The sequence below is a fragment of the Oryzias latipes genome, chromosome 12 (genome assembly GCF_002234675.1).
Source record: "Oryzias latipes chromosome 12, ASM223467v1".
Lineage (NCBI taxonomy): Eukaryota > Metazoa > Chordata > Actinopteri > Beloniformes > Adrianichthyidae > Oryzias > Oryzias latipes.
Genome location: NC_019870.2, coordinates 5529785 through 5557400, shown reverse-complemented (window position 1 = coordinate 5557400; position 27616 = coordinate 5529785). Strand labels below are relative to the sequence as shown.

General features: G+C 40.5%; 1 protein-coding gene across 5 annotated transcripts in view; it reads right to left on the bottom strand.

The window, feature by feature from the left end:
• Window positions 1-294: 294 nt before the first annotated feature.
• arhgef28 (Rho guanine nucleotide exchange factor 28) overlaps window positions 295-27616 on the bottom strand; it is a 58532-nt gene continuing 31210 nt past the window's right edge. For 2 of the 5 annotated variants that reach the window (XM_020707521.2, XM_023960759.1), the window contains 24 exons: window positions 27460-27562; window positions 26151-26246; window positions 24890-24932; window positions 23449-23550; window positions 22423-22546; window positions 21114-21249; window positions 20988-21043; window positions 20855-20915; window positions 20592-20727; window positions 20188-20303; window positions 19667-19813; window positions 19308-19558; window positions 19116-19241; window positions 18924-19041; window positions 18536-18790; window positions 18373-18449; window positions 18101-18279; window positions 17897-17988; window positions 17108-17293; window positions 16561-16790; window positions 14435-14482; window positions 13389-13907; window positions 9516-9789; window positions 295-2413 (listed from right to left, as the gene is read on the bottom strand). In XM_020707521.2, the coding sequence (XP_020563180.1) occupies window positions 2247-2413; window positions 9516-9789; window positions 13389-13907; window positions 14435-14482; window positions 16561-16790; window positions 17108-17293; window positions 17897-17988; window positions 18101-18279; window positions 18373-18449; window positions 18536-18790; window positions 18924-19041; window positions 19116-19241; window positions 19308-19558; window positions 19667-19813; window positions 20188-20303; window positions 20592-20727; window positions 20855-20915; window positions 20988-21043; window positions 21114-21249; window positions 22423-22546; window positions 23449-23550; window positions 24890-24932; window positions 26151-26246; window positions 27460-27562 (3642 nt within the window). In that variant the 3' untranslated portion in view covers window positions 295-2246. The remainder of the gene's footprint in view (window positions 2414-9515; window positions 9790-13388; window positions 13908-14434; window positions 14483-16560; window positions 16791-17107; window positions 17294-17896; window positions 17989-18100; window positions 18280-18372; window positions 18450-18535; window positions 18791-18923; window positions 19042-19115; window positions 19242-19307; window positions 19559-19666; window positions 19814-20187; window positions 20304-20591; window positions 20728-20854; window positions 20916-20987; window positions 21044-21113; window positions 21250-22422; window positions 22547-23448; window positions 23551-24889; window positions 24933-26150; window positions 26247-27459; window positions 27563-27616) is intronic. The other 3 variants (XM_023960757.1, XM_023960756.1, XM_023960758.1) reach the window with 3 other exon arrangements.

Sequence of the window (27616 nt, the reverse complement as noted above, 5' to 3'; positions counted from 1 at the left end):
TTTCCTGACAGTCAGACCTCGAGTATGGGGTGTATTTCTGCCAGTAAACGCGAGAGAGTATTCTTAAAAACTGTAATGCTCCCAAAATGTGTCATCCCTCTCCAATACTAATGCAGCTCTTGTGCATGAAATTCAGAGCAGCAGCCAGACAGCAAATCATTGACATTCATGCACCTGGTTTACCACCTGTCACTGCTGGCAGCTGATCGGGCAGCACACTCATATCTGTTTGCATTCATCCAGACTGCACAATGAAACCCACAACAGAAAATGACATTCGTCCCCAACTTGAACTTCTGTGTTTACGTTTCAGCATTTTGTTTTCCAATTTATTGTAATAAAATTCTTCACAAAATCAACTTTACCTGTCAGCACAGCCATGTCTGATTATTGAATACACAGGTTCACTGTAAGTAAACATGGTTCACAACAGGAGAACATCTCTGCAAAACACAGAACATCACTTTTTGTTTTTAATGAATAAATAAAAGTCCAAATATATGTACATGGTACATCAAAATATGCCACTGCCCTTTTAGTAGTGGTAGAAAAATCTAACAAAGTTTCGACCACTTCATATCTGTTAACATATGAAAAAGATGCTGGGACAAATCTTAAGCACTGGCACAGATGTGTTTAAAGGAAAACAAGAGACAGAATTCAAACATGCTACATTACGCATAAAGTTCGGGGTTGAATTCAACAAAATGGGTTAATTACTGTTGCTTTAGGCACTTGAAGAATTATTTTAAGGCCCCCCTATAGTGAAAATCCGGTTTTTCTGTTTTAAACACGTTCTTGTGGGATTTTTCTGATAAGGGACATATATTAGGAAAATGAAATTTAAAACTTCTGAGTATTTCATTATTCAAATCGATGTGAATCCGGAGCAGACAAAAAAAAAAGTTTGAAAAAGAGCTTTGACCTTAGACAACGATTTGTGAATCATGGTCTAAAAATGATTTTTTTTATCTTAGTGTGTTTTTTTTGTTGCTTAATAGCTGTTAAAGCACTGAGTTAGCTAGCAGCTAACTGTTTTCTTAGTCAACTTAACTTCTATTTAACCGCATCCGGTTAAATAGAAACATGTACTTCTTTGTTGTAACTCTTTAACTCCATAATTGTTCCAAATTAGACTAAAAGGTTCAGCATCTATTGGGGTCCGTCATTAGCGATTTGATGGACACATGGGGGCCAAATTTGAGAGACTTAAGTTTTCGTTCTTTACTCTGTTTTCAGACCACTAGGAGGCTTGCTAGACAAATGAGTATATTAAGGAAAATGACAGATGACCATTATCCTAAATGCCCAAATTTTTGGCTAATGAACCGATTACATGTGGATCAAACCAATGCTCCACTGCATAAAGTTGTTTCATAATTAATCACCAGATTTTTTTCTACAATCAACTGTAAACAAATAAGAGGGTGTGTTTAATAATAGATGTAGACTTGGTAAAATATCTGAGATCTTTTTTTTTATGATCTGGGTACCTAAAATCAATTGTTGAGCCTCTTAATGCTCCAAAGATAACTTGTCTTGATTTTTATAGTTGATTAAATGAGCACATAAATTCAGCAGCAACTTTTCTTTTAAATTTTTGCACACATTTCAGCAGTAAATGAAATCCTTATTACAGAAAATTAAAAAAATATATAAAATATAAATTATGGCATACGCAACAAACCAAAGAAAGTGGGACTTTAGCTGGTGGGCCTTATTTTTCTGTTCAAATATTCTGCTGAGAGCTCGGCAGACAGCAGGACAATCGGACGCTGGAGAGATACAGCCTGGTATTTCACTGATATGGGCTGCGGTATCTTTATTCTTCCCCAGCTGCAAATAAAATAAATACACAGCCCAAGGGACGAAATGTGTGTGGCTAGGAAAGAAAAAGCAGTACGGGTAAAGAAGTAAGTCAGATGGGAAGAGAAGGGGAAAGGTTATGGTGGTGGGAGACAAAAGGATGAAAAAAGAAACCCTAAGCAGAGCGCAATAGAAAAAAGTGACACTGAACACCCAAGTGGTGCCTTCTTTTAAGGTGCAAGACACATGAAACACAATCTTTATCTTCTTTTGGCCAAATATATATATATATATATATATTACAAAAAAAGAAAGGGACAAAATAGGCAGATACATTTCAGTACAAAATACTTTACAGCATTAAATATATGCCTCATGGATGTCATATCTTTCCCACAGCTGCAGTGCTGGCTCTTTAGGAGCATGAACTCTGTCCAAACTCAGAGGTACACAATGGTTTCCTCCCTGCTCTCCTCCCCATCACTGTCAGTCTCCAAGGAAACCAGCGTGCTAAGGTCCAGCTGAGGGTCACTGGGGTGCGGGAACACTGGATATGGGTTGGCTCCGCTTGCTGCTGACGTCCAGGTCTCACAGTTGAAGCTGGGATCTGTATAACCACAAAAAAACTCACATTAGGATTTTATCTAAAAGAAACTAGATTTATAATGCATGGAATTTCATAATTGAGCAAGCACTGATAGATAAATCAGGAACAGATGTGTAGACAGTTATTTAATAAGCATAGACAGATTGTTTAACCCACTTATCTAATCTGTAACAAGCCCAGATAAAGCAGAGCAGCCACCTCCTGCACCACAGCACGACGCAGACAGGAAGACAATTTGATTCTGAGGACGTCCATCACTCCACTACTACTCAAAGTGCGCCTAACGCAATCAGCTGTTCGCGCTTTCATGACAGCTGCCTGCTCACAATTGACGTCTGACAAAAAGAGATGCAGGGGACGGGGACCGGAAATGAAAAATGATCCAGCTTGGTTGGCTTTGATGCTTCAAGCCCTTAAGCTGGAAAATATATGGCTGACTAGAGGGCTTTGGAGCAGCCAGCTGCACCAAGCTGAGCTCCTCCCAGAGCATGGTGCGTCCCCTTCAAAGATCCAGAACATGACGTTATAACTCAATTTAAAAAAAAAAAAAGAAGAGCATGTTTTTTGTTTTTGTTTTTTGACATGCAGCTGAGTGTGGATGGCATTACTGCGTTTTTAAGCGTGTCGGCTGCTGTATAGCATTAGGGCAGGTGTGCTGTCATGGTAACAGATGGCGTGAACTATAAATTGCCTCAGTGTGTCTCCATTGGGAAGTGTCTCTGTTTGATTAATTATATAAGAATCTGTTAGAGTAGCTCTCTTAGCCAACATATAGGTCTGGCCTCTGATAGATGACACATCAACAAGCAGCGAGATGACAAAAACCCTAAACCTCTGTCTTGGAGATCAGAATATCTGAGCAGAAATATAGTGTTACAACAAAGATGACTAAAGGATTCCGAAATTACCTTAAATGTTTTGATTTATTGTGGTTTTGTTAGCCAAAGAATTATTTTTATTTTGGTGAAAAGAGAGAAAAGTGTGAAAATGTTAACATTTGTACGAAAAAAGTGTATGGTTAGTGTTAAGTGAGGGTTTTACACCCTTAAAATACCTATGATAATTGTTAATAATAATAAATAATAAAAAAATTGTTATCAGTTATTGTGCCAGGAGTCTGCTGAAAAAAGACAGAAGTGTGTGTTTGACAAACTTATCGTGGGAGCTACATTCTAAAAATAAGCCATTGTATCATCAAACACAGATGTGACACACACGCACTTCTTTTTTACAGCAGACTCCTGGCACAATTAACACAGCGTTTGATGTTCAGTTCACAAAGCTGTTTTTTATAAAGCAGAAAGAATTTAAAAAAAGGTCAACGTTTCACTACTGTCTGTGCAAAATAAACTTAATCCACTATCTGGTAAATATATTTACTTTGGATTTTCCAAAAGCGTCCAACTTAAATGGGCCAAATCCAAACAAGTTGTTTTAAGATCCTATTGAAACACATGAAACATAAGATTTGACCATTTTTTCAGAGGTTAACACTAAAAAGATTTTATTTCAAAACCAAAAATAATCTCAGGTCATATTAATTCAAACTGGCTTTATTTATTTTTTCAAGCCAAGATACTTTAATACTCAACTTTATCTTGAACTTAAATTGAATCATCTAAATAAATTCAGAATAATTACTTATTTCTTTCACACAGTGTTGTGGTTAAAGAACACATCCTCCTGTCATATTTAGTTAGTTTCTCACATTAAATGATGTGAATACATATTTCTCAGTAACATCCAATTTTTTTGAATATTTTTCTTCTGTGGGTTTTTTTTTAATCAGGTTACTCTTTCTTGAAGTCTTATTCCGGTCTTAAATATGCAACACTGAATGGGGTAAGTTGATATTAAGATTTGTTATTGTTGCTATTCCTTCTAAAATGCTGATTGATGAGACACAGATCCACTTCCTGGCTGTGGGCCAATGATCCTCAATTATATTTTAGAGTTTTCAAAGTTACGAAGCAGGTTTCTGAGTCATACATCACATTTAACGAGACGTGAATTCATCCTCGTCTTTCCCTGGCGTGCTCTTACACAGAAACACGAGCCGCTGAAACCTGATTCATCTGAAGTCATCAGATGAAACGTCGTTTCAGGAAATTCCATCCAACTGGTTCCCCAAGATTACATTGTGCCGGTACAAATTATGGAAATCCGTCGAATTAAAAAGGCTGCACGTTTGGGTGCCAGCGAATGCCTCGGAGGAAATCTTCACATGCTCGGTGAAGGAAGAAGTGAGATCATATTCCAATCCATGTTGTAGCACAATAAACGTTTTGCATTTGAAAGAGATTTCTTTTTCATTTAACATAAAAGATTCTAGCTTCCTCCACTTTCCCAACATTGCAAGATTCAGTGTGAAGTCACACAGAAGCTCTTAGAACTTGAATAAAAAGTGACGACACTTTGCTATAGAGGTACAGCAAGAAAGACACGTTTCTGTTATGAAGGTGTAGCTCTATTTTATTTTAGCACCCCCTATGATCCAGAGGAGCCTGCTGTGCTGAGATATTAGCTGGAACACACCCCGTCTGCAAACCGCTGCCATGGAACCACCCCGAGCTTGTTAACAAGTGAGTCGAGCCTGAGTGTGCTCAATAATGAGAAAAGGTTAATAAGCGGATCAATGAAGAGGACATGGCGTCTGCGAGTGGCTGGTAAACAATTCCAGGACGTCTGGAGTTAAGAGTGACCTCATTCCCTGAAAAGTTGATGGAGGACTGGATGTAAATGATAATTTCTCATCTGTTGCGCACATTAGAAGGACCTGCTCCCTGAATGGATTAGGGATGACACATCCAGGCAGGCGCCTCCCGATGAAACATAGATTAATTTGTGTTTGCATCCCTTATTCCCCCACCCTGGTCGTTCCGCCCCCTACTTCACCTGATGCGATGACAAGTCATGCAGTAATGAGTTTTGTAAAGATTTTTCAGATCAATGTCCCAATCAGTCAACCCTCGCCTGTGAACTGTGATTCACATGCTGTTGTCTGCTCTGGCAGGAGTTAGATAGAGAAAGCATTGATTTTCCCTTCCTTTGGAAAGCAGGTGGGTTGGGGGTTGGGGGGGAGGGACTCTGGCTCTCTGCTGGTTCATGTGGGTTGGGTTGGGGGGGGGGGGGGGGGGGGGGGGCGCTCACCAGGGATACAGCCTTGAAAACACAGTGAAACCGGAGCAAGCTCAGGTTTGTTTGTGTTCTCACGGCCACAAAACTTCTGCTTTTGGCAGGAAGCTGGCGCTTTATCGTGCCGTCATTATCATGATTAAAGAGCGCTCTGCTGTCCAACACAAGAAGAACAGGTGCTGAATAATACTCTAGTGTTATCACTTAGGTACATAAACTACTCACAATAAGTTAAGGGTACTGTGAAAAACTCTTGGGTTGTTGTACACACAATGTTTATTTTTCCCATCATGGCCTCACTGTGTACAGCGTACGTTACTTATTGTGGCCATAGCACGTCTTCAGGTTGGTGGTAAGCAGTGATGTTTCACATGAACTTGTCTCAAAGTGTCATCAGCAGACTTGCATCAAGACACAGAACTACTGGTAGATTTTGTGGCAGACCCAGGAGTGGAGCCTCGTAAGTGACAGACCACAACCATGACCAGAACCTAAGGACCTCTGCACTCAGACATGGTTTGGCAAACGCCACACAGCTCCAGGCCCGTTTACCAGATGTGAGGGGTACTGGGGTTTCCAGGCAAACCATCCACAACCAACTCCACCGCTTTGACTTGAATGCCAGACGACCGTTGCAGGTGTCTCCACTGACACCAAGACACCACCGTGAACGTTTGGAAACAAGACCTGGACAAGGCAGCAATGGTCTATCGTCCTGTTCACTGATGAGTGTCACCCCACCTTCCACAGAAATAGTTGTCAGCGTTGCTGGAGAAGGCGAGCTATACGCCAAGATCAAAATGATCAACAGGGTTCGCTTTTGGTGGAGGAGAGGTGCAACACTCTGGACAAGCATCAGCAGTTGGCACAAAACCAATTTGGTTTTGTAGATGGGCCAGATGGGCATGTTCTTACCTCAGAGACATTATCCCCCAATTCCACCTACACACCCCAAACTTTCCGTTCATGGATGATGATGCTCCACCACATGGTGCCAGAATTTCCACAGCTAGACTTTAGGAAGTTGGAGGGCCTCATCTGGTGTGGCCGAATGACCACTGACCTGAACCCCATAGAACACATCTGGGATCTGCTGAAGCAAAGACTGGATGATCGGACCTTATTACCAAGTGATCTGACATGAGACGTCACTGCAGGCTGTCAATGCAGCAGATGGTGGAAATACCCGCTACTGACATGGTCAATAATATTTTTTTATGGCTCTCTTTATTATTGTCTTAAGTTTTGAAGTAACAAATTTCAAATGAATGAAAATGGTGTTTTGTCTCATTCATTATTAGTGATATCGAAGCAAACTTTAACAGGTTTCATTAAAAATCAGACCAACTAGGAAAAGTACCGTACTCAGGAAAATATCTCTAACGTGTAACACAAAAAAAAGAAAAAAAATCCAACTTTGGTACTGAATCTTTGTATTGAGTATTGAGCATTGAGTTTTGAATTTGAGCTAAAAAAATGTTAATAGATTCTTCAGTTGATAAATTTGGATGCATCTATCTAAATGTTTTTTGGTCTCCGATGTTTGTTTGTTTATTCATCCACAATTCTTTGATTTCATTTTGCAGGAAGAAAAAGAAGATTTCTTTTAGGGATCATTTTCTTTCAGCTTATTTTTTTTGTTTTTCATCAAATGTCTGAGTTTAAATCCAGGAGGAACACAGACTACAAGAAAACTAGGGTTTCTATTTGCAATTTGTAGTGCCCCTCTAAAAAACCACAAGCTCCAAAAGGACTGAATGTTTACAAAATAAAACAAAAGGCAGGTTTTTGTGGGTTTAACGTAAACCTTGTCTGGCTCTACATTTGCCAGCACATTCTGATTTGAATCCAGTCTCTAATCCAGACATTATTCATAACAACACCTTCATATGTGGTGGAATGACTTGAATATTTCCCCTGATGATCTTTTATTCTTTAAATAATACGCTGTAAGTAGCAGATCGCTTCATTACAAAACTCTCACCGTCTTCAAGGAAACAGCCGCCGTCTCATCTGTGTTGTGTTCTGGCACTTTTTCTGCTACTCTGTGTCGCAGTTTCCCAACAATACTCATTCAAAAATGTCAAGCGAAGCCATGAGGCTTGGTAGTGTGCCACTCATGTGCCAATCATCCAGGAGTTGTTGGATCTCAAACTCCACAGATGGGAGAGTCCATTTCTGCTCTAGTTTGGCTGAGCAGGCTGATGGAAAAAGTCACAGAACCACAAAGTTTTCCCATGAAGCATCTAATGAATGTCAACACAATTCATTTGACTTTTACTGCTAAAATAAGTAGCATAAAAGTATATGTTAGTACAACCATATTCCATGTAAGGCAATAAAAGTCATGTCTTTTTTATTTAAGATACAGACTTATTTGGGCCAGATGTTGAAATGTCTGCTTCATGTTAAAGTATTCAATGTAGGTTTACTGTGGCTGTCAGTGCAGTGTCCAGAGCATGGAGACGCTACCAGGAGACAGGCCAGTACATCAGGAAATGTAGAGGAGGCCGTAGGTGGGCAAAAACCCTGCATCAGAACCACTACCTCCTCCTTTCTGCAAGGAGAAACAGTAGGAGCACTGCCAGAGCCATGCAAAATGACCTCCAGCAGGCCACAAATGTGCACGTGTCTGCTCAAGCTGTTGGAAACATGCTGGTAGTCTGAGGGCCAGACGCCCACCGGTAGGGGTTGGGCCCAACTGTGAAAGAGGTTTGCCGTTTGCTAAAGAACACCAAGATTCACCACTGGCGCCCTGTGCTCTTCTCAGATGACAGCAGGTTCACACTGAGCACATGCGAGAGTCTGGAGACACCATGGAAATCACTCTGTTGCCTCCAACATTGTCCAACACGACCGGTTTGGTAGTGAGTCAGTAATGGTTTGGGGTGCCATTTCGTTGGAGGGCCGCACAGCTCTCCATGTGCTCACAAGAGGTAGCCTGACTGCCATTAGGTACAGAGTTGTTATTCTCAGAGCCATTGAGACTTTATACTGGTGTAATGGGCCCTGGTTTCCTCCTAATGCAAAACAATGCTAGGACTCATGCGGCTGGAGTGAAGGCATTGATGTAATGGATTGGCCCGCCCATTTCCCAGACCTTAATCCAATTGAGCACATCTGGGACATCATGTCTCAGTCCATCCACCAATGCCAGGTTGCACCACAGACTGTCCAGGAGTTGGCGGATGCTTTAGTCCAGCTGTGGGAGGAGATCCCCCAGGAGACCATCCACTGCCTCACCCAGGTGTTGCAGGTAAGTCATAGGGACACTTGGGAGGCCACACCCACTACTGAGCCTCATTTTGACTTGTTTCAAGAATCCAGGTTGGAACAGCTTGCAGTATCTTTCTCCACTTTAACTTTGAGTATGATTCAACATCCAGACCTCCACAGGCTAATACATTTAATTCCCCATTAATAGTTTTTGTGTGGTTGCATTGTCAGCACATGCAACTATGTAACAAATAAAGCATATGAAAATAATATTTCATTCGCTCAGGTAGGATGTGTAGTGTTCCCTATATTGTTTAGAGAAGTGTATATAAGAAAATATACTAACAGTGAAAACTAAGATGCCAGAAGAAAAAAAATTAACATTTCTCATCTTCTGATATACAAATGTTCAAATCATTTTGCTTAAAGTCAAAACAATATTTTTGTAAATAAAAGGCTCCAAGTGAAATTCCAGCCCCAAAAGCTTGTTTGGGGGCTAATGTCCAAACATTTCAGGTAAAGATTTGACTTTGGCTCAGAAAACAAACATTTTAGACAGCGATTTGGATTAATTGTTGTAGCTGAGGCTGATTAATTGTAAGTTGGCTCTCTGCTCCAAGAAGAATTCATCACAGAAGACATTGGCATAGACGGTAATTCTTAAAGTGAAAACAGCCCCCAGCTGCCATACAGTTATATCAATAACCTCTTTATCACACACAGCAAAAGAATGAATGGAGGCATTTCCTACCTGTGCTTGAGTGCTGAAGTCCAAAGGTTTCTGCAGGGCTGCAGAGGTACCCGGTTCCCACCGTCCAGTCCTGGGAGTCTGAGTTTTGGCTGTGAGGAGGTGGAACCATCGCAGAACGTCTATCGTTGGTTCTGGCCAGCAGGGTGTTGAGACAGTTGTGCGTGCTGGGGCCATTTCTCTTATGGTGGCGGTTGTTGGTGCTGGTGAGTACGGCCTCGTTCACGAACACAGAGCCGTTACCGGCCTGCCCTCTGGACTGACTCGGTGGTGAAGTCTGAAGGAGAGGGAAACATGTCCTGATTGGAGTTTAAATGTTTCAGAGGCAGAAGAAAATGTTGGATGGTGTCAACACTTGTCTTTGGCATGCCCTAATTGACTGTATATGAGAACTGGAGCGAGCGAGTGTGACAGTCATAGAAAACGGTTTACTTCCAGCTCCAACCAAATGAAGTCAATTCAGTCGCCATTTTTTCATGATACGGACACCGCCATGTTGGAGCCAGACATACCCAGTAAGCAGCGATTGATCAGATTGGGTCTGAGTCAATGTTTCTATGGCAACCACTCTTACCAATCAGGGGTGAGCTTGTTGGGACGCCACACCCCTACCACAAGAAAGCTGGCTACACGAAATCTGTCAAACGTTCACCGTGAGACCACATATTTTTATTGAGGCATCTCACTGGCCAGTTTATAACTTGAATAACTTGCACTACAGAAAGACAAATTACCAAAATTTTTATTTTGTCATGAATTTGTTTACAAAAAAAAAAGTTAAAGCAAGAATGGTTATTCTGACCAATAGAACAAGTGAGAAACAACTGTTTATTTCTCTATAAAGGTCTATGGGATTTAGGCTTCTTGGAGCCAGCAGGTACTTCCTGTTAGGAATGCAGGGTCACTCAGTCCAGTTCTCCTATTTTTAGCTCTACCAATAATATCATAAAAATGAAAAAAAATGACATTTTTGCATTTTGAACTTATAGAAGTTAGAAACGGGGAGTCAGTGGTTACTTCCTGTTTGGAACAGCGGGGGGGGGGGGGTGTCAATAAGTCCAGTTCTCACATACAGTCAATTAATGCACTCCCACATTTGCATGAGCGACCAAAACAGGCATTAAAAATAAATGACAAAAAACAACAACACAATTCTCAAGGTTAGTCACCAAAAATCTATTTGATGTAAACAAATATCTTTTTTTTTAGTTGAATTTAATGGTAAATGTGAGTTTAAACAGCAGCTTGAGAAGAGGACAGCAGCTGTTTGAATGACTGGCCTTCTTCTCCTTACGTCGTCTCCTACCACATGGCCAGACTCGTAACAATAACATGGCCTTTGCTCTGCAGTGTGGAGGCCGCACGGCTAATTAAATACAACTCGAGGAGTGATGCACGTGTGCGCGAACGCGTGTGTGTCATTGGATCTGTCTCTGACCCCGTGAACCACAGCCTCTGGCTAAAACATTACCAGGAAACATAAGTACCTCCATTGTCTGCACGCTTTTGTTGCTGCTGCAGCTCTTGCTGCCTCCGACTAAAATAGATGAATGGAAGTAAATACAGTAAGTCTGCTCCAGGCTGGGAGGGCCTCAAAGCTCATGGCGATGTGTAAATTAACCAGGGAGCAGGGCAATACTGTAACCCGAGTCTCCTCATTAGTCTAAGTCCTCTGTGTATTTGGAGTGGCTGCACCTGCAGAATAGAGCAGCAACAACCTGTCAGCCAGGGGAGACTCTTTCACCCACGACAGAGGGGAAAACCTTTTTTTTTTTTTTTTTTTTTTCATCCATCGGGACAAACTGATCCAATAAATAATACTCCGTCTTTTCAGGGCAGATTTCAATTCACTAGTCCATGATTGAATTCACAACTCGATGTGATTAAATTTACATTTAACTAACATAGTTATATCTAAAACCAAAATAGTTTGGTGATCAAAACCACTTCACAAAAAAAATCATTTGAACAAAACAGAAAAAGGACAAAACTAATATGTATATTAACAACAACATTACTTCAAGGCAATAGATTTTAATTAATTCAATATTATTGATTTGATATAGATTCAAAGTGCTTCCAGTACAGTAATTTATTATTTTTAATAAAAAATCTTAAGTTTGTGCCTATTGTATAAAAAGGTATGTGATTTTCCAGAAAATACAAAAATATTGCTTTACTTTCATGATTTTGTGTTATTGCGCTTGAATACAAATGCATGAAAAGATGTTATAATTGTCCATTTACGGCTCAGTATTTTTCAGTACTGCTATAAGACTTCAGATTCACAAAATATAGTATTTATGATCAGGAGCTTCATTTCTTACACATTTCAGAAAATAGTTTTGTTTTTTTAGGCTGTCAAAAATGATTTATTATGACCAATAGGAATGCAACCCAGGATTTGGTTCAAACCCTGATTCTCAGGTATCGGTTTGTTTTAGTTGATATATGAGGCAAAACAACAACAAAACCAAAACATTTGGAAAAATCCTTTTTTCAATGTGCCTATAAGCAAGTAACTATGAAGATAAACCCTTCAGTTGGTTCATACCAAGCCTGTAGTAAAGTAATAAAACAATAAATAATGAATTCTTCCCAAATTTGGCACGTTTGACACTTTCAACGTAAACATATGCAAAAGTGTGCACTTGCAACTTTCCCCACAATTTGTTTCAATGGTGTAATGTACGGTTTGGTTTTAAACAGAGAAATGTGGCATCCCTAGTGACTAGTTAGACCTTTAAATTCAAATATTTCAGTTCACTGTTTCATGGATTTTCAACCAATCTTAAAATGTAAGGCCTTAAACTTCTTCTTTTGGGGTCTTTTTAAGGCTAAGGATTCTTTAAGTTCACATCTAGTCACGATGGAAACAAAAGGTTGAATTTAAACACCCCCATCATTGGCTTAAATTTAATTTTCCACTGTTCTGAGTTTAAAATGCAGCTTTTTTCCCCCCAACAATTTCATTAAACACTGCCTGATCTGATCTTGGCATGAACGTACTTTTAGGGTGGGGAGTTGATATGACTCTTCTGTTTTCCACTTGTGAAATAAATTGCTACAATTGTCTGATAACTCTTTGGGGTCTGAAGGGCAGAGGTCTGACCAAGGCCGCCTAAATGATGAAAACAAACAACTGATTTATGTGACTTTCTGATACTTGCACCATTTATTTATTTCAGAGCAACAAAGGAAATCTTGTTTTTTCAAATATTTCGACATGCTGGCTTAGATTTTCTTTTTAAAAATACGTTTAATCTTTGAGTTTAAATGTATGTTGTTGTTTTTTTAATTTGTCTGCGTGCCCTGAACTGAGAGACTGTGGGCTTTCCGATTAGTTTCACCATCCCTGCAGTTCCATTAATGCTGCTAAAGGACACAGAAAAGTGCACGTTTGCTCCCCTGTGCCTTCCAGCTGCAGGGCATATTTAACTGCAGCGCTCCTCAAACAAAGTGTCAATAACTTAAGTCCTTTAAAGCACAATTGATTGGCTCCTGGAGGAATGTGCCTCAGGTTTTAATTATTTTGCCTGTGCTTTTATTTGCAATGTTTTAATTACCATCGGTCATTAGGATGGTGGTAGGTTGAGGGGAGCAGCTGGAACAGCGAGACAAATGAAGCTGAAATTGCTCCTGTTATTGCAGGTTGTATATCAAGGGAAGATTGAGCTGCTCGCTGCCAATGAGCGAAGCGTCCTAAGTGAAGGTGGGGATTGAGAAAAGCTTCATCTTCATCATTTTTCTGAAGGAACACTCAATAAGATGCTGCACACGTGAGGGGTGCCAGAGCTTTGTGACCTTTGAAAAAGAAATCCATGCACAACTTCATGCTGAGCCAACTGCCGTGTTATCACTTGCGATAGCCCCCACCTGCTGCCCATCCAGGGGGATGATCATGTGAGGTATGACAGCAGGCAGGCTGCTCTGACGCCCGTGCTTCCAGGTCTGGAGCAGCCTCTGCTGGCTGTCCAGACGCTCGCGTTCCCGCTCCACGCTCCTCTGGCCCTCGCGCAGCCGCTCCAGGCTCTGCTGGTACTCTTCCAGTTGTCCATCCAGCTCTTTCTTCTCCTGCTTGAGCTTCTCTGCAGTCAGCTGGCACTGCCTTTCCCTCTCCTGCAGTCTGCTCTCCTGCTCCCCCTGCTGGCTTTCTTTAGCCTGACATTCTCGCTCCCAGCGCTCCTTGTCCTGGCGCAGTTTGTCACGGAGCCGCTGGGCCGCGGCTACTTCCTCCCTCTGCTTCTCCAAGTTGCGCTGCTTTTCCTGCTCCTGTAAGGTGTTTGCCCAGGGACTGGAAAGGTGCACCCGCTGGGCCCGGGGCGAGGGGCGCCCACTCTCCTCCAGGAGGAGCCTCTGGACCTCGTAGCAGGTGTCCTGGATGGCCACGGCGGCCTGGCACACAGACAGTTGCAATAGGTTGTTGACAAGGTTATGGAAATTGGTTTAGTGCATCCTCATAACACACCACAGCTATTTGAAAGACAAAACAGGATGGAAATCCCAATCAGGTGCCAAACTCCTAACCACCTACTCTGCAACAGCACCATCGTACTGGTGAAACGGCTTCCAAAACAAGCCTGTGAATGGGAAAACAGCATCCTGATCAAAACCCCCAACCCACATGAGGAAGGGTGCAAAGGCGCACGCTGAATGCAAATGTGCACACATGCGCTCCACATGAATTTACATGATATGTCTGCACAGGAAAAAAAGGGATCAGTAAGGAGAGTTCCTGGATTGCTTCTATTGTTGGCTTCAAAAGGCCAAGAACAGTGTTGTTTCTGTGTTTACTGATGCTGCAGTGTGCAGGCGAGCATCTCACCTGAGCCTGACACAAACATGAATCAGCTCTCGCAGAGAAAAGGTTTGCTCGAGGTCAAAACCAAAATAAAAGCAGTGAGAAAAAAAGACGCTCCTACCTGCAGACTGTACAACAGCCGAGTCAGGTTTTGGACACTTTCAGCCACCTGTCAGAGGAAAGAACACAAACATGTGGGTCTGTTGTATTTCAGTGCATCACCTTATGGCTTATGCATCTAAAATGGAAAATATACTCCTTGCATAGACAAAAAAAAAAAAAGACTTTTTATTCATGCTCCAATGGTGCCCCCTGTAGGCCACAGAGTTTAAGGACAAAATCATTCGTCTTCATCCGGGCGGGTCACCTCACAGGTCAGAAAAGCTGCAGAGAGCAGCAGAACAGTAGAAGGATAATTGGAAAAAGTTTCCATATCAATTTTTAATGTCACTGTACCTTGGTGAACTAAATGGACTTCCCTTTATTATGAGCCCATCAATGATTCAGGGCTCTACGGCCAAGATGTAATTCTAACAGAGTGTGCTGAATTATTAAAACAACAGTTGGCAATCTGGAGACGCATCTGTAAAGAGGATGAAAGGAGGAGACTGAAGAATCTCCGCTATCAGCGTTGACATCCGACACCTCATTTAGAAACACTTCTATCAGCTCAGCTCATCAGATGGAATATTTCAAAGCCTCAAAGGTTAACCACTTACAGTCTTCCCCATACAAACCTATAAATGTACCTCAAAAGACAGGAGATACTGTTGCAACACCCTTTGAAGAGCATGCATTGGTGTGGTCAGACTTACTGCAAAAACTATGTGGTCAATAAAAAATATTGTAATCATTTTATATATAAAAACGTTTAAAAAAAACGTAAAATACTGACTAAAGTCTTTAACAGCTTACAAATATAAAAGGTAGGCAAACAGACACACAATAATAGAGTAATTAAAGATAAAGAGTATAAGGAGGATCTAAATTTAAGGAGCATCTAAAATGACAGAAAATAGTTTTTAGTGGATCTAAAAGCCACCACAATGAGGCACTCATCTTTAGATGTTAAAGAGGGAGCGAACAGAAGAGGGTTTCAGACCAGTCAAAGGTCCCCCCCCCCCAAAAAAAAAACCCCACAGAGAATTCTTCTTTTTTTCTCTTTTTTTTCATAAAGTAGAAGCCAGTGATCTTAGGACCGGGGTCTGAAAACTTCAACACTTAAAAAACCATTCAGGTGGGTTTCTCAAAAACACAAAGCCACAAAGACTTACTTCAAAATAAGACACAGATTTGTATTTGTGTTTTTTGTTACTTTTATTATATAAATTAACTGGTTTTTGGCATTAAAAACAACAACGATAAAATAGAATTTTGTGAAATGTGGAATAGTTCATAACTTTTGACAGAGGTTCGCTCGACTTCCTTTCAAAATAAAAGACACCCTGTGTGACATCTGATGATCTTAATGCAGCAAATGTAGTAGTAGGAAGTCTACTGTCAGATGTGGTTATAAAAACAAAAAAAAAGGACAAAAAATGTTTATTTTACCATTTGTGGTGCACGTCTGCCATAAATTTGTAAATCTAACTAACCACAATGAAATCAGAGCTAATTAGGTGACCCTTACTGTATTTTTAGGACCATAAGCTCAAAGACTTAAAGCGTCTGAATTCAAATATGCCTTATAATCCTAAGCGCCCTAGTCAGTGCTTACTGACGTGTAATTGATTCTCTGTGGTACACGGTGCTCAATGAATCAAAATGTCTTACTCTGACTTCACAGATGCATTTTAAAAAAAAAGAAATTTTCTTTCTTTAATAAAGACAGCCACAATGGAGGGGTGAAAGAGACCCTTGTCTTAGGGGAAAGTTAAAAAGTTGGAAAGAAGATGGGAAGTGAAAGACAATCCCTGCTGATATGAGCTGCATCACAACCTTGTGGGTGGGAAACACTTTTCAAAAACACATCTAGATGAGTATTTTGAAGGTTTTTTTTCCTACTGTCTTATTTGCTTCGTAGCATCTCTAAATGTGTTTTTTTATTATAGAAACTGCATGACTGTATTCAAATCAAAGTGAGTAAGTTGCAAAAGTGACTGAAAAATGACTTAATTGGCATTTTAGTCATATGTACCCAACATGCCTTCAAATTTGATCCACACTTGTGAAATCTGTGGCAGGTGAACCCAATCCACTTAGACAAGTATTCCAGGTAAAATACCAACAACTGGGATTTGCACTTACCATGGAGTCAATGGTACCCAGATTGCTGTTTTTCAGCTCAGGTGAGGTCTGCAGTACCAAAGCGTCCATCCAGTTGCCTTCGCCAGCCTCTGGGTTATCCGGCGAGTCCTCAGAGAAGTCTGACGTGGGCTCTGTGGGGGTGTCAGGGAGCGGACAGTCAGTGTCTGAGTCCTGGTTGGACTCTGATGGAGAACAGGCGTCAGAGGACAATGTGGCCTTCAGCTTCTTAGCTGCGAAAAGGAAAGAAAGTAAGAGACAAGTTCAGTGTATATACTACCAAAAAAAGTATATAAAAATAAGAATGTTAATTTCCTTTTACAACTGTTTATTAAAGATTTGTTTTTTTTATTAATTTTTTTCAGAGAATTTTCAGATTTTATTTCAGATACAATTGATTCAAATAAGCATATCTGAAGAACCTCTTATTTTTGATACAGATTTTATATAAATCAAGTATGAGATTCAATGGGCATAAGAAAGAATTCAAGAACATAAAATGTTTCAGACAGTGGCAGTAAAATCATGTAATCTGTGTGGAATGCATCACCCGCTTGCAGCGCTTCAGCCAGCAGCCCTGCAGCCTGTGGCAGCTCCTCGGACTGCGGCTGGACCTGCAGTCGCGCCTCCACCTGAGCAGCTCCCGTCCACCCATTTAGAGAGGAGAGCTCTGTGTAGATCTGCAGCTTCTCCTCCAGGCAGGAGCAGACCTGCTGGTCCTGGATCATCAAGCTCTCTGAAACACCAAGGATGTAGTTAAATAGATTACGTTTTGGGGATTTTAGTTTATGAATATGTTGGGATTTTGAAAAACATGGGGGTAAAGAAAGGCACCTTATTTACCAAGATATTAGTTATATATTTAAAAAAATTGCCAGGACAGTTCAGAGGAGGACTTTTGATAACCTCTTGGTAACGGTTTGTGCACATCATAATACTATATAATGTGCCATTAATATAATCAGTGGACAATCTGCAATAAATAGAGACAACTAAAATGTGTTTTAACCTTTGGCAGCTTCTGTTTAGTCCTGAGAACAAAATTGTAAACAATTTTGTTTCAGGAGGACTTTAAAGGAAATTTTCCAAGAAAAAGAGGAAGAAAACTGTTCAAAACACATTTATGAACGAGGCTAAAGGTCACGCTGGAACACTTTACATATGAATTTATAATCAAAGGTTGGGGAAATTGTTTCTGCAGCTGCAACAGCAGCCCAAATCATCACAACTCCACCACCGTGCTTAGAATTGGATCAATTCTAAACACGGCGTCTTTATTTCAAGTCTGATAGAAAGTCAAAATGTCTTGATTTTTGTTGATGTTATCAAATACTGTTACCTTTCAGTCTATGAATCTTCTGCAAACGAGCTTTAGCAGCTTTCTTCTCTTCTTCTGATTCAGATGCCCACTCCTCTTCTTCCTCTGGACAGCTTGCAAAAGGAAAAATGGACAAAAAATATTAGGATGCTATCAGTTTAAGAAAATTGAATATAAATAAATTAATAAATGAGTATCGACATTAAAACATAGACGCTGGCAAACCTTTCCACGGCCTCTCTGATGAGCCTCATCCAAGTGTTTCGTTCATCTTTGGAGGAAGTGTGGACCTCGTACATTTCTGGACCTGAAGACGAGGCACTGATCAAAAACATGCCTCTTTCTTCGTTGGCAACTTCCCGAACTATCAACTTCTGCAAAGCGATGACGGGGGGCTTCTGGTCCTGAGGAGAGTCAAAAGTTGAGAAATCTTGTTAAAACCTCTGTTGTGTTCAAAAGGGAAAAAAATCCATATCTGTTTTGAGCTGGTGACATACCACTGTGGCAAATATATACTTCTGGTCCTTTTCTTGCAGGAAGATGAGCCGGTCCGTGAGAAGAACCGCCTGAACATCTAAATTACCACAAAAAAAAAAACCTTAGTTAATGTTGCTAAAAGACACAAAAACCATTAACTTTACCAGACAGAATCAAACCTACCCTTAAGGCGCCCAGTTGCAGTCTTCCACAGAAGCAGGCCCTGGTGTTTCAGAATTTGCTCCGGTCTCATCATGTCCTGCTTGCGGACAGTGCATCCGTCCTTCAGCTTGGCCATGCTGCGGCTGTCGATGCGGTTCCACACTTCCTGTAACCTCTGGTGGCGCTCGTATTCGCTGACCCTCTGGTCCACGGCTGCTATCACCTCTCGAATCTGAGCCAGAGCTTTCGACAGGTCGCTGTGCTCCTCTGTCTCCTCTGCAGACCAGAAATTCAGAAAATGTTTTAGGAGTTATTAACAACCACAGCACAAGACTTCACTTTGTGGCAAGCTGTCGAACTGAACTAGAAAAAAATCCATCAAGCCTGCAGGGGGCAGCAGATGATTAACCTTGAGTATACTGCAGGATCCTCTCCAGCAGTACTGGGTACTTTGTAATCCTTTGAGTTACCAACAAGATGCACTCTGGGATCTCCCTCCGTCTCACCAAAGAGTTACTTCCTTGTTGCTGTAAATATAAAGTTCTGCTATTAAAAAACTCTTTTTTTTCTTTATTTGAGGTTCTAATTTACGCATTTATACCTTAATAAAGCTCTGAAATCTCTTATTGTGCTGCTGGAGCTCCTTAAAGAAACTGACGGCTTCATTATGACGACTGCAGAATTCGCCGTACACGTGCTTCATTTTATCTCCGCTCTCACCTGAAAACTGCAGGAGATCATGTTATTGCACAGAAAACTATCAACCAGCTCCAGAGCCAGACTTCAGGCTAACCTGTTGTAGCAAAATGTCGCCGATTTGGTGGATCAGGTAGTTCTTGTGTTCTTGCGGGACGGCCGAGTTGTGTCTTCGTTCCTTCAGGGCACCGAAGAATGCGTGGTGAAGGGCGAGCAGCTGGTCCAGACAGGGGAAGACCCGCTCCACTGTGTCAGCATCCAGCTGCACGTCCTCCTTCATGCCTCGTCGGAAAACCTCACCCATGATGTGCAGAGTCTGCAGGTGATGGAACTCCGTCTGCATCAGCTCTGCAGCAAAGGGTTCCAATTATAGACGCTTATTTGGTCCACATATATCAATTAAGAAGTTTTCAGAGGTGTTTTCGTGGAAACAGAAAATGTCCCAGATCTGCGCACCATAGATGACATCCTGCCTCTTGGCATCACGTTTGTCCTGCTTCTTGCTAAACTTGTGCTCCACTGTCAGACTCCACGACTCCGCCTCAAAGTCCACAGAATCCGTCAAGACGTCACTGTAGCTGTGTGCGAATGAGTCCAAACAGTCTACAAAGAGAGGGTCAAGCAACTTCAGAGAATGAAAAGATATATTTATAGCGTCTATAAATAACAAGAATCTGTGGATGTAATCATTTAACAGAATTTAGAGTTTTATTTTGAATAGATGTTTGTTAAAAATAGAAAATATATATTATGTGGTGTCCCTCAGGGTTCTACTTTAGGTTCCCAAGAGAACAGAATACCAAATATCTCATCACTCAGGTTGATTATAGTTTTTGACCCTCTACACTGCATGTGAGAGTATAAGAAGCCCTTTCCTTTAGGTTTACTCAGTTGAAAGGTAAAATTAAATGAGTTAAAGTTTTACAAATAGGTTTCCATTTCCACGCTTTGTTCAACATATACTCCTCTTTTCATACCTTCAGCAAAGCAGGAGTCGGTGGAAGTGGATGACAACGGGGTTGGCACAAACTCTTCTGATTGGCCGTTCAGCTTCTGGACCTCCAATTCAGTTTCTGAGCTCTCGCTGAGTAAACTATATGAAAGAAACAAAAAAGAAGCATTTATGACCATTTCCGTAGCTGAATTGCATAGAGGATCAACTCCAATGCTACGTTTACACCAGACTCAGAAACACACGTTCAAACCACCAGCCTATGTATTAGGGCATCACATGTCGCTACGCAAGTCTTTATGTCAGGCTATACGAAATGTGCAGCCACTGACCGCGTTGAAAGTTAAATCAGTTGAACTTTGACCAATCAGGGGCTCTAATTTGGTTGTGACATAGCTTCATTTTTAATTCACAGAGGTTCTTCCAGACCTGTCACTGTTGGGTAAGCTTCCAGAAGGAGAGTATGACTGGGTCAACGCATCTCTCCTCTCCTTTGGGGTCATGACCGGCAGAGAAGAGGAGATGGGGATGGCAGAAAACTGAGGACTGTCCCTGACTGTGAAGTCTGAGGGAAAAACGAGAGGAAGTCATAAACATTATTGTCATTATCCAAAAATCTGGACAGAATAGATAACAGGAAATACCCGCATGGTGTGGTTAAAAGAAACGTGAATTGAGGGTCTTAAACTCACTCTGTGGAAGGGATGCTGTCCTGTTCTTCACCGTGGAAACGGCATATTTGTCCTGAGGTTTCTGAGTGATACAAATCTCTGTTAGATGTCGTAAACATCGGACAAAAGCTCTGGTGGGGACGAGTAGACTCACCTTCAAACACGGGGGGACAGACTCCTTGCAGGCCTTATGGACAATGGCAGTGCAATCTGTAAAGGCGGAGGTCGTTGAAAAACGAAGCCACATGTGGGGGAAAAACTATGTTGAACTTGAACCCACCTGGACAATGCAGGAGGTCTTTTCCAGAAGCCGGTTTGTCACAAACCACGCACTGCGGGGCTCCTAAACAGGAGCCTGTCGCAAAGCGATGTCCATTCAGCTGCTTGTCCTTGGCCTCTCGGTCCTTTCCTTTCCCCTTTAAAAACCACGGCAGCGACATCAACAAATAGGTCAAACGCGCAGACACCGTCTGATTGATACCCACGCCTATGAACTTGGGTCAATATGGTGCAAACACAAGCGTCTAAAAGGGCTCTTATTTTCAGAGTAAACTCTCCTGCATGTGAGTGGATCAAAGAGTGAAAGAACCCCCCCCTCCCGCCATTCCATTAAAAAGTCCGCCGACACGGAAATGGAGCGCAGTGTAAACAACAGATGCAAGCTGGGGAGGGTTTCCAGTCTCCCTGCTGACTCAACAACAAGGGTTAATCATTCAATGGAAAGCTGTCAGACGCCATATTTGGTCCGTCTCTCAGACCTCGACTTTTCCCAGAATCACTTCCTGCTAGTGTCTTTCAAAAAGCATCAAGACATTTAACAGAATTTACACCTGAGCCTAAAGCAGAGAGCCTGCCAACGACTTTTCAGATCTTGGCTAAACAGGATTTTCTGTCCCCATGTCATTTGTAACAACAATACATGCCGGCAATCAGCATTTTTAGATCGAAACCTTCTTCCAACTCCAATCATCTTTGATCTACTGTAAAAGCGTTTAAAGTGGTTTTTCATTACGATTATGCCGTTTTTAGCCACAACATTTTTTTTAAACTGTCGTTTTTTAGGACATGGCTTCTCCAGAGTTTATACAAAATTTGTATTAGAGTTGTGGGCTGTACTATTAGCGCGGAGTAAGCCTGCACTCATTTCCCGTCAAGCCTTTGTTTACACTCTCTCCCACTAGCTTACAGCTCCCCAGCTAAAATTAGCAGTGAAACATAAACGGCGGACAATACTGTAGCTATTTTACCATGCAGTTTTGAGCCAGATGCCAGCTCAGACAAGGAAAACGACGACATTAAAGGATCTATTTGTCTGTAAGTGGATGCATCGGAATGGAGCGGCCTGCTGATTCTAGCTTCTACATCACAAATACAATCTTTTTCAAACAACATATTTTTGTCTGCTCCTAAATGATGACAATTTCAACAAAGAAGTATTTTTAAAAAAAATGCAATTTTAGGATTAATTTAAAAAAAAGTCCTCCACTGTTAGAAAAATGCCACAAGAAGATATTAAAAAAACACCAAAAACCAAATTTTTCATTGCAGTGGGTCTGTAACATTTCAGCAATAAGTCAAATCTGTCTTACCTTGCTCTTGTTGCGCGTACTGGACATTCTGCTCTTGAGAAAACTGAAGGTACGAATGACTTTGTACTTCTCCGATTCAGTCTTGGCTGGAATGTTGTATTTATCAGACTCCTCTTCTTCAATTCTGTGTAATATAATCAAATCATTTGATACTTTGGATAACACCTGGTTTTACCAATAACAAACCTGAGAATGAGACATTCATAAGGCATTGGCTGTATCTGCGAACTGGACTGAGTGAGTGTTAAGTCACCCATAGAAAATGGTTTCTTCCAGCCCCACTGTAATTAAATAAATTCAGCTGCAAATGTTTTTTGTTTTTTTTGGTGATACGGATGTCGCCGTGTTGGAGCCAGATGACGTCACTAAAAAGTGATTAGTCTCAGTATTTCTTAATCATTGTTCCAATGGCAACCACTCTCACCCATCAGGATGGGCTTCACCTCAACCACGTGAACACGAGCTACATGAAATTTGTCTAACATTCGACATTATAACTTGAATAAGATGCACTACAGAGCATCATGAAAAACAAGAGGATTAGGGGAAACATGTTTTTTTATAAAAAGGTATCGGAGCAAGAATGGTTGTTCTGACAAACAGAATGACTGAGTAACAGCTGTTTACTTCTCAATAGAAATTTATGTGGATACTTCCTGTTTGGAACATGAGGGAGGAGGCGTCACTCAGTCCAGTTCTCAAATACAGTCAATAGCTGGAGGTGAATCCCTAACAAATACACAGTTGTGTTTTCACTATCAGTACACAGAGGTTAGTTCAAATAAAACAGGTCATCCATATGAAGTTAAAGGCGGCTTTAGTGCGACGGTGAAGCCTCGTCTGCTGCAGTGTGCTGGGAAAAGTGTCGGAAGGTTAAAACATGCAAAAAGTCCTCCGCATTTCCAAGACTGTCGAGTTTTGCTGTGCTGTTAGGGTGAAAGCGGTCTGCTGACAGTCGAGGGTTAGTTTATGTGCGCTACGGGGTTAGGGAAGCTTTAAAGAAGAAATCCGTCCTTCCCCACATACTCTTTGAGAAACTCAGACAGGGTGAGATGCTGAAGCGACTCTGCGAGCTCCATGCTGCCCTCATCGTCAGCAGACTGGGCGCGCTTACGGAACCTAATCTCCCTGTAAAACACAGCGCAAGGGCACTCACTCTGAAGAACCCTTTGGTTCAAAAGATCAAAGCAGACACTAAAGACGGAATGGCAAAAGCATACCAGATGGACACTAAAATAAACTCCAAGGAGTTCCACAGGGCTGTCCACTCTGACCACTTTTTTTTTTTTTTACTTTTGTGGGTTAAACTACTCATTAAAAGGTAGGAATAAATCACTCAGAAGATGGTCATTTGTAAAAAGGTACCATAAAAATAGGATGTAAAGTATGAATTATTGCATTGGTTAAGAATGTGTTTCTATCAATGGATTTGAATCATGTTCTATCACTTCCTAACCAACTGATACATATGACCACTTGAATTTGACATTTTGTCAACTCAAAGTACATTATTTTTCTCCTCTGCTGCCTTTAAGGGAAGGAAAATCCACAAAATGTTGGACACAACCTCCTAATTATTTATATTCTAGTTAGCTTTTAAAATTAGGATTAGATGGAGGTGGATAGTTTGCATACTTTTAAACGTACTAAAAAACCCACTTCAATCAAAACCATGTTTTTAGTGTGTTTATATAAAAGAAAATTGAGCTTAAGATTGAATAGAAAATTAAACAGATTTTTGGATTTGGGCTTTAACGGTAGTAATCATATTTAAAAGACCACTGAGAATGCCTTTAAAATAGCTCAAAAGATGAACGGAGTGGGTCTTTAAATTATACATTAGACTCAAACTTCTTCCTTTTTCTTAGTAACGTCCAAATCCTCTTTTTAAGATTTATTGTATTTAAATAGCCAAACGATTGCAAGTAAACTGTATTTATTTTTAAAAGGACGGTGGAGGAAATAAATAACCAGAATAAAAAAAGAGGAGCCAATATAGTCTTCAGTGAACGGTTTACAAGAAAAACCTTGGAAGATAATGTTAGATTTAGATTATAACCACTGTTAAAAATAAGTCAGTTTCCACATAAAGCAACATTACAATGAAAGCCATGAAAGCGGAACAGATAAAGGGCTTTGGGCAACCAGAAATGAAACAAAAACAGAAAAAATGAAAAACAGGAAAATGATCCCGGCTGGACTGTCTGCACGTCATCGCCTCTATTGTCCTCAGAAACCAAAGAACAAAAAAAAGGATCAAAACACCCGCAGCAAACGTCAAACTGCATCACAACCACTGAGGGACCTCGTAAAAACATAGCAACAAACTTCACAGGGTGTCCGCGCTTATCACACAACCTGGTTGTCATGGTTACAAACACCGCCACAAGGGGTTGATGAACTTATCCAATAACATAAATTGGGATTTCAATAGAGAACAAGTTTTTTTTATTGCAAATTTAAATACCTTTTCTCGTGCGACTGATCCGATATGATGGAGGCTCGTTGCTCTGTGGACATAAAGAACACAAACTAAATGGTAAATGAGGCGCTTTTATTGAAAAAAAAATGTAAAAAATCGGGGGAGTCGGAGACTTTCTTTTTTATTGAAAGTTAACTTTGAATCCCAAAGGAACTCTTTGTTGTCTGAATGGATTTGTGCAAAGATGCAAAGCAACAAAGCTGTTCTGCAGGACAAAACACAAGAAAGCAGCGCAGAGCGGCACAAAGAGGAGACGACCTTTCATGTCAGCAAAGCAAACACGTCATTTCACAGATGCTAATTTCCTCTCTTCCTAAACCACTAAAACTCACAGAGGTCAACAAACAGCGTTATCGTTTTATTAATGACTATTTTGTTTATGATGTAGTGCTTCTATTTAAATGTCCATTATTCATTTTTCTCAGTTATTTGCTGATTTCTTTAGCCGAATAGACCAGTTTTAAAAACAATAAAACCTTTCTTTTTTAAAACCAAGTTGAAAGCAAATATCTGTAGAACAGCAGCTAAATACAAAATGCATGTGATTCAAATAAAGAGAACATAATCTGTAATAAAAAACAATAACTTATAAAAAAATAAAATAAAAAAACAATATTTTTTCTAATTATTTACAAATAAATAAAGTGGAATTTAGGCTATCATGAGGCAAAAATGAGCAGAAAATAACTTTGACATAGAAAGCTGAACTTTTCCATGTTTTTAGTTAAAAACCCACTCTGATCATCTTTTGGTCTATTGTAAAAGTCTTCTTTGATTATAACTATGCCATTTTAGGCCACAAAAAAAAAAAAAAAAAAAAAAAAAAAACCGATGTCGTTTTAAGGACAACTCCTACAGCGGGCAGAGGTTCATTAGGAATATGCCTCTGAGTTGTGGGCAGGACCGTTGGCGAGGAGAAAACCCGCCCCCTTCCAGTCACTCCTTACTGATTTTAAAAGAATGTGAGCTTATTTTTCTTAAGCTATGTCTTCCATTATCAGAAAAATACCACAAGAACATGCAAAAAATATCTATATATCAGAGTGGGTCTTTATAAAACAAAGAGGAAACAAAATGGAAGCAAATTTTTGGACTTCCAAAAGCGCTGAATGGGTTTAAAGCCATGACCTCCGTTCCCTGAAGCATCACAGAAGCACACACACAAGCACCGACACTGACGGCAGCGTGTGACCAGCGTGTGCTGGCTGTCAGCACGGCGGGACGCCTGCAGGCTTCCTGTACTTACTCCCATGGTGGAGCAGAGACAGAGACAGGGTGGATTTAGACAGAGAGAGGGCCTGAAGGAGAGATCGGCTGTGGCCGACACTGTGGAGCGCAGCATCTACAGGGCACAGAAGGCTCACACATTAACTACAGAGGCCGCGCTTCTACAGCCAAGTTCCAGCCGAGAGCTGTTCATCGGCCGCTCAGTGGTGGTTTCATGCAGTTTCGTTAGACCAGGGGTCAGGAACCTGAGGCTCCGGGACCACATGCAGCCCTTGCATCCTTCAATTGTGGCTCTCAGGCTTTGAAGAAAAATTCTAAGTATTTAAATAAATAATGGGTTTGTTGACTTGGTACATTTGTTTTAGCTACCTGTAATTAAGTCTAGTTTTTTATTTATAGTAATTTAGTCATTCCTATTTACTGCTGCACAGCAGTGTCCAGTTGCTGTTCATAGAAAGCTCTTAAAGTGTAGTATTGTATTTTAGTAAATTCTATAGTAAAAGAAGAAACTGGATGAAGACATATCAAAGTCATAACGATAGAAAATATCATGTTTGACTTTCTTACAGTTTTAACTCAAGTGGGCCTAAATCTGCTGCAGCTGGAGGACAGTATTAGACACAGGATGCATTTTATTTTGAAAGGCACTGGTGTATGCTGCTGTAAAATTAAAAGAAGTTAAAAAATAAGTTCATATACAAAAATATAAAACTGTTATAAATCAGTTGTTGTAAATATTTAACAGCTACATATTCTCAATGAATAAATTAACAAAAATATTAATAAAGTACATTTTGTAAAGATGGTAAAGTCGGACTTTGTGGCTCTTTTTCCTGAGTTAGACACATGGGAATTGAAAAACAAAAGTTAAACCTAGAAATAAAGGGTTAAAAAAGGGGAAATCCTCGCATTTCTGTTTATATTTAACATGAAGTCATAGTTATAAACTTCAGCTCATTTACAGATATTGTTTTCTAAAAGCAATCATTCATGTGTAGCTGGATTGCTAACTGTCAAGATGGACTGTTTTTTCATTTCTTTCTGCATTAATAAGATTTGGATTTTTAGAATCACATTTGTGGTTTCCTTTAATGTAATTTCCTGCATAAAATCAAAACTTGTGATCTAAAAGCTACCGGTAAATAAGGGATCAATAGGACTCTGAGAGGATTCATTCTTTGCTTAAATGTGCGCAGTTTCTTCAAGCATATTTTCTGGAGAGGTTAAACCTTACAAAACATTTCATTGGGGAGCATGTTGCATAGAAAATGAAAGATTATGAGGACAAACAGAAGTAACTTAGTTGGAAAGGTGTTATTCAGACTGACCGGAGCTGATGTCGGATGCAGGGTGCTCCTTAGAAAACCGAGGACGGAAACTGATTTTGGAGGAGGAGTAGGAGCGCAACCGACATCCTTCGTCCCTTAAATCCTAAATAATTGTTATTAAATAAAAATTTAAAAAACAACAGATTAGCAATTTACA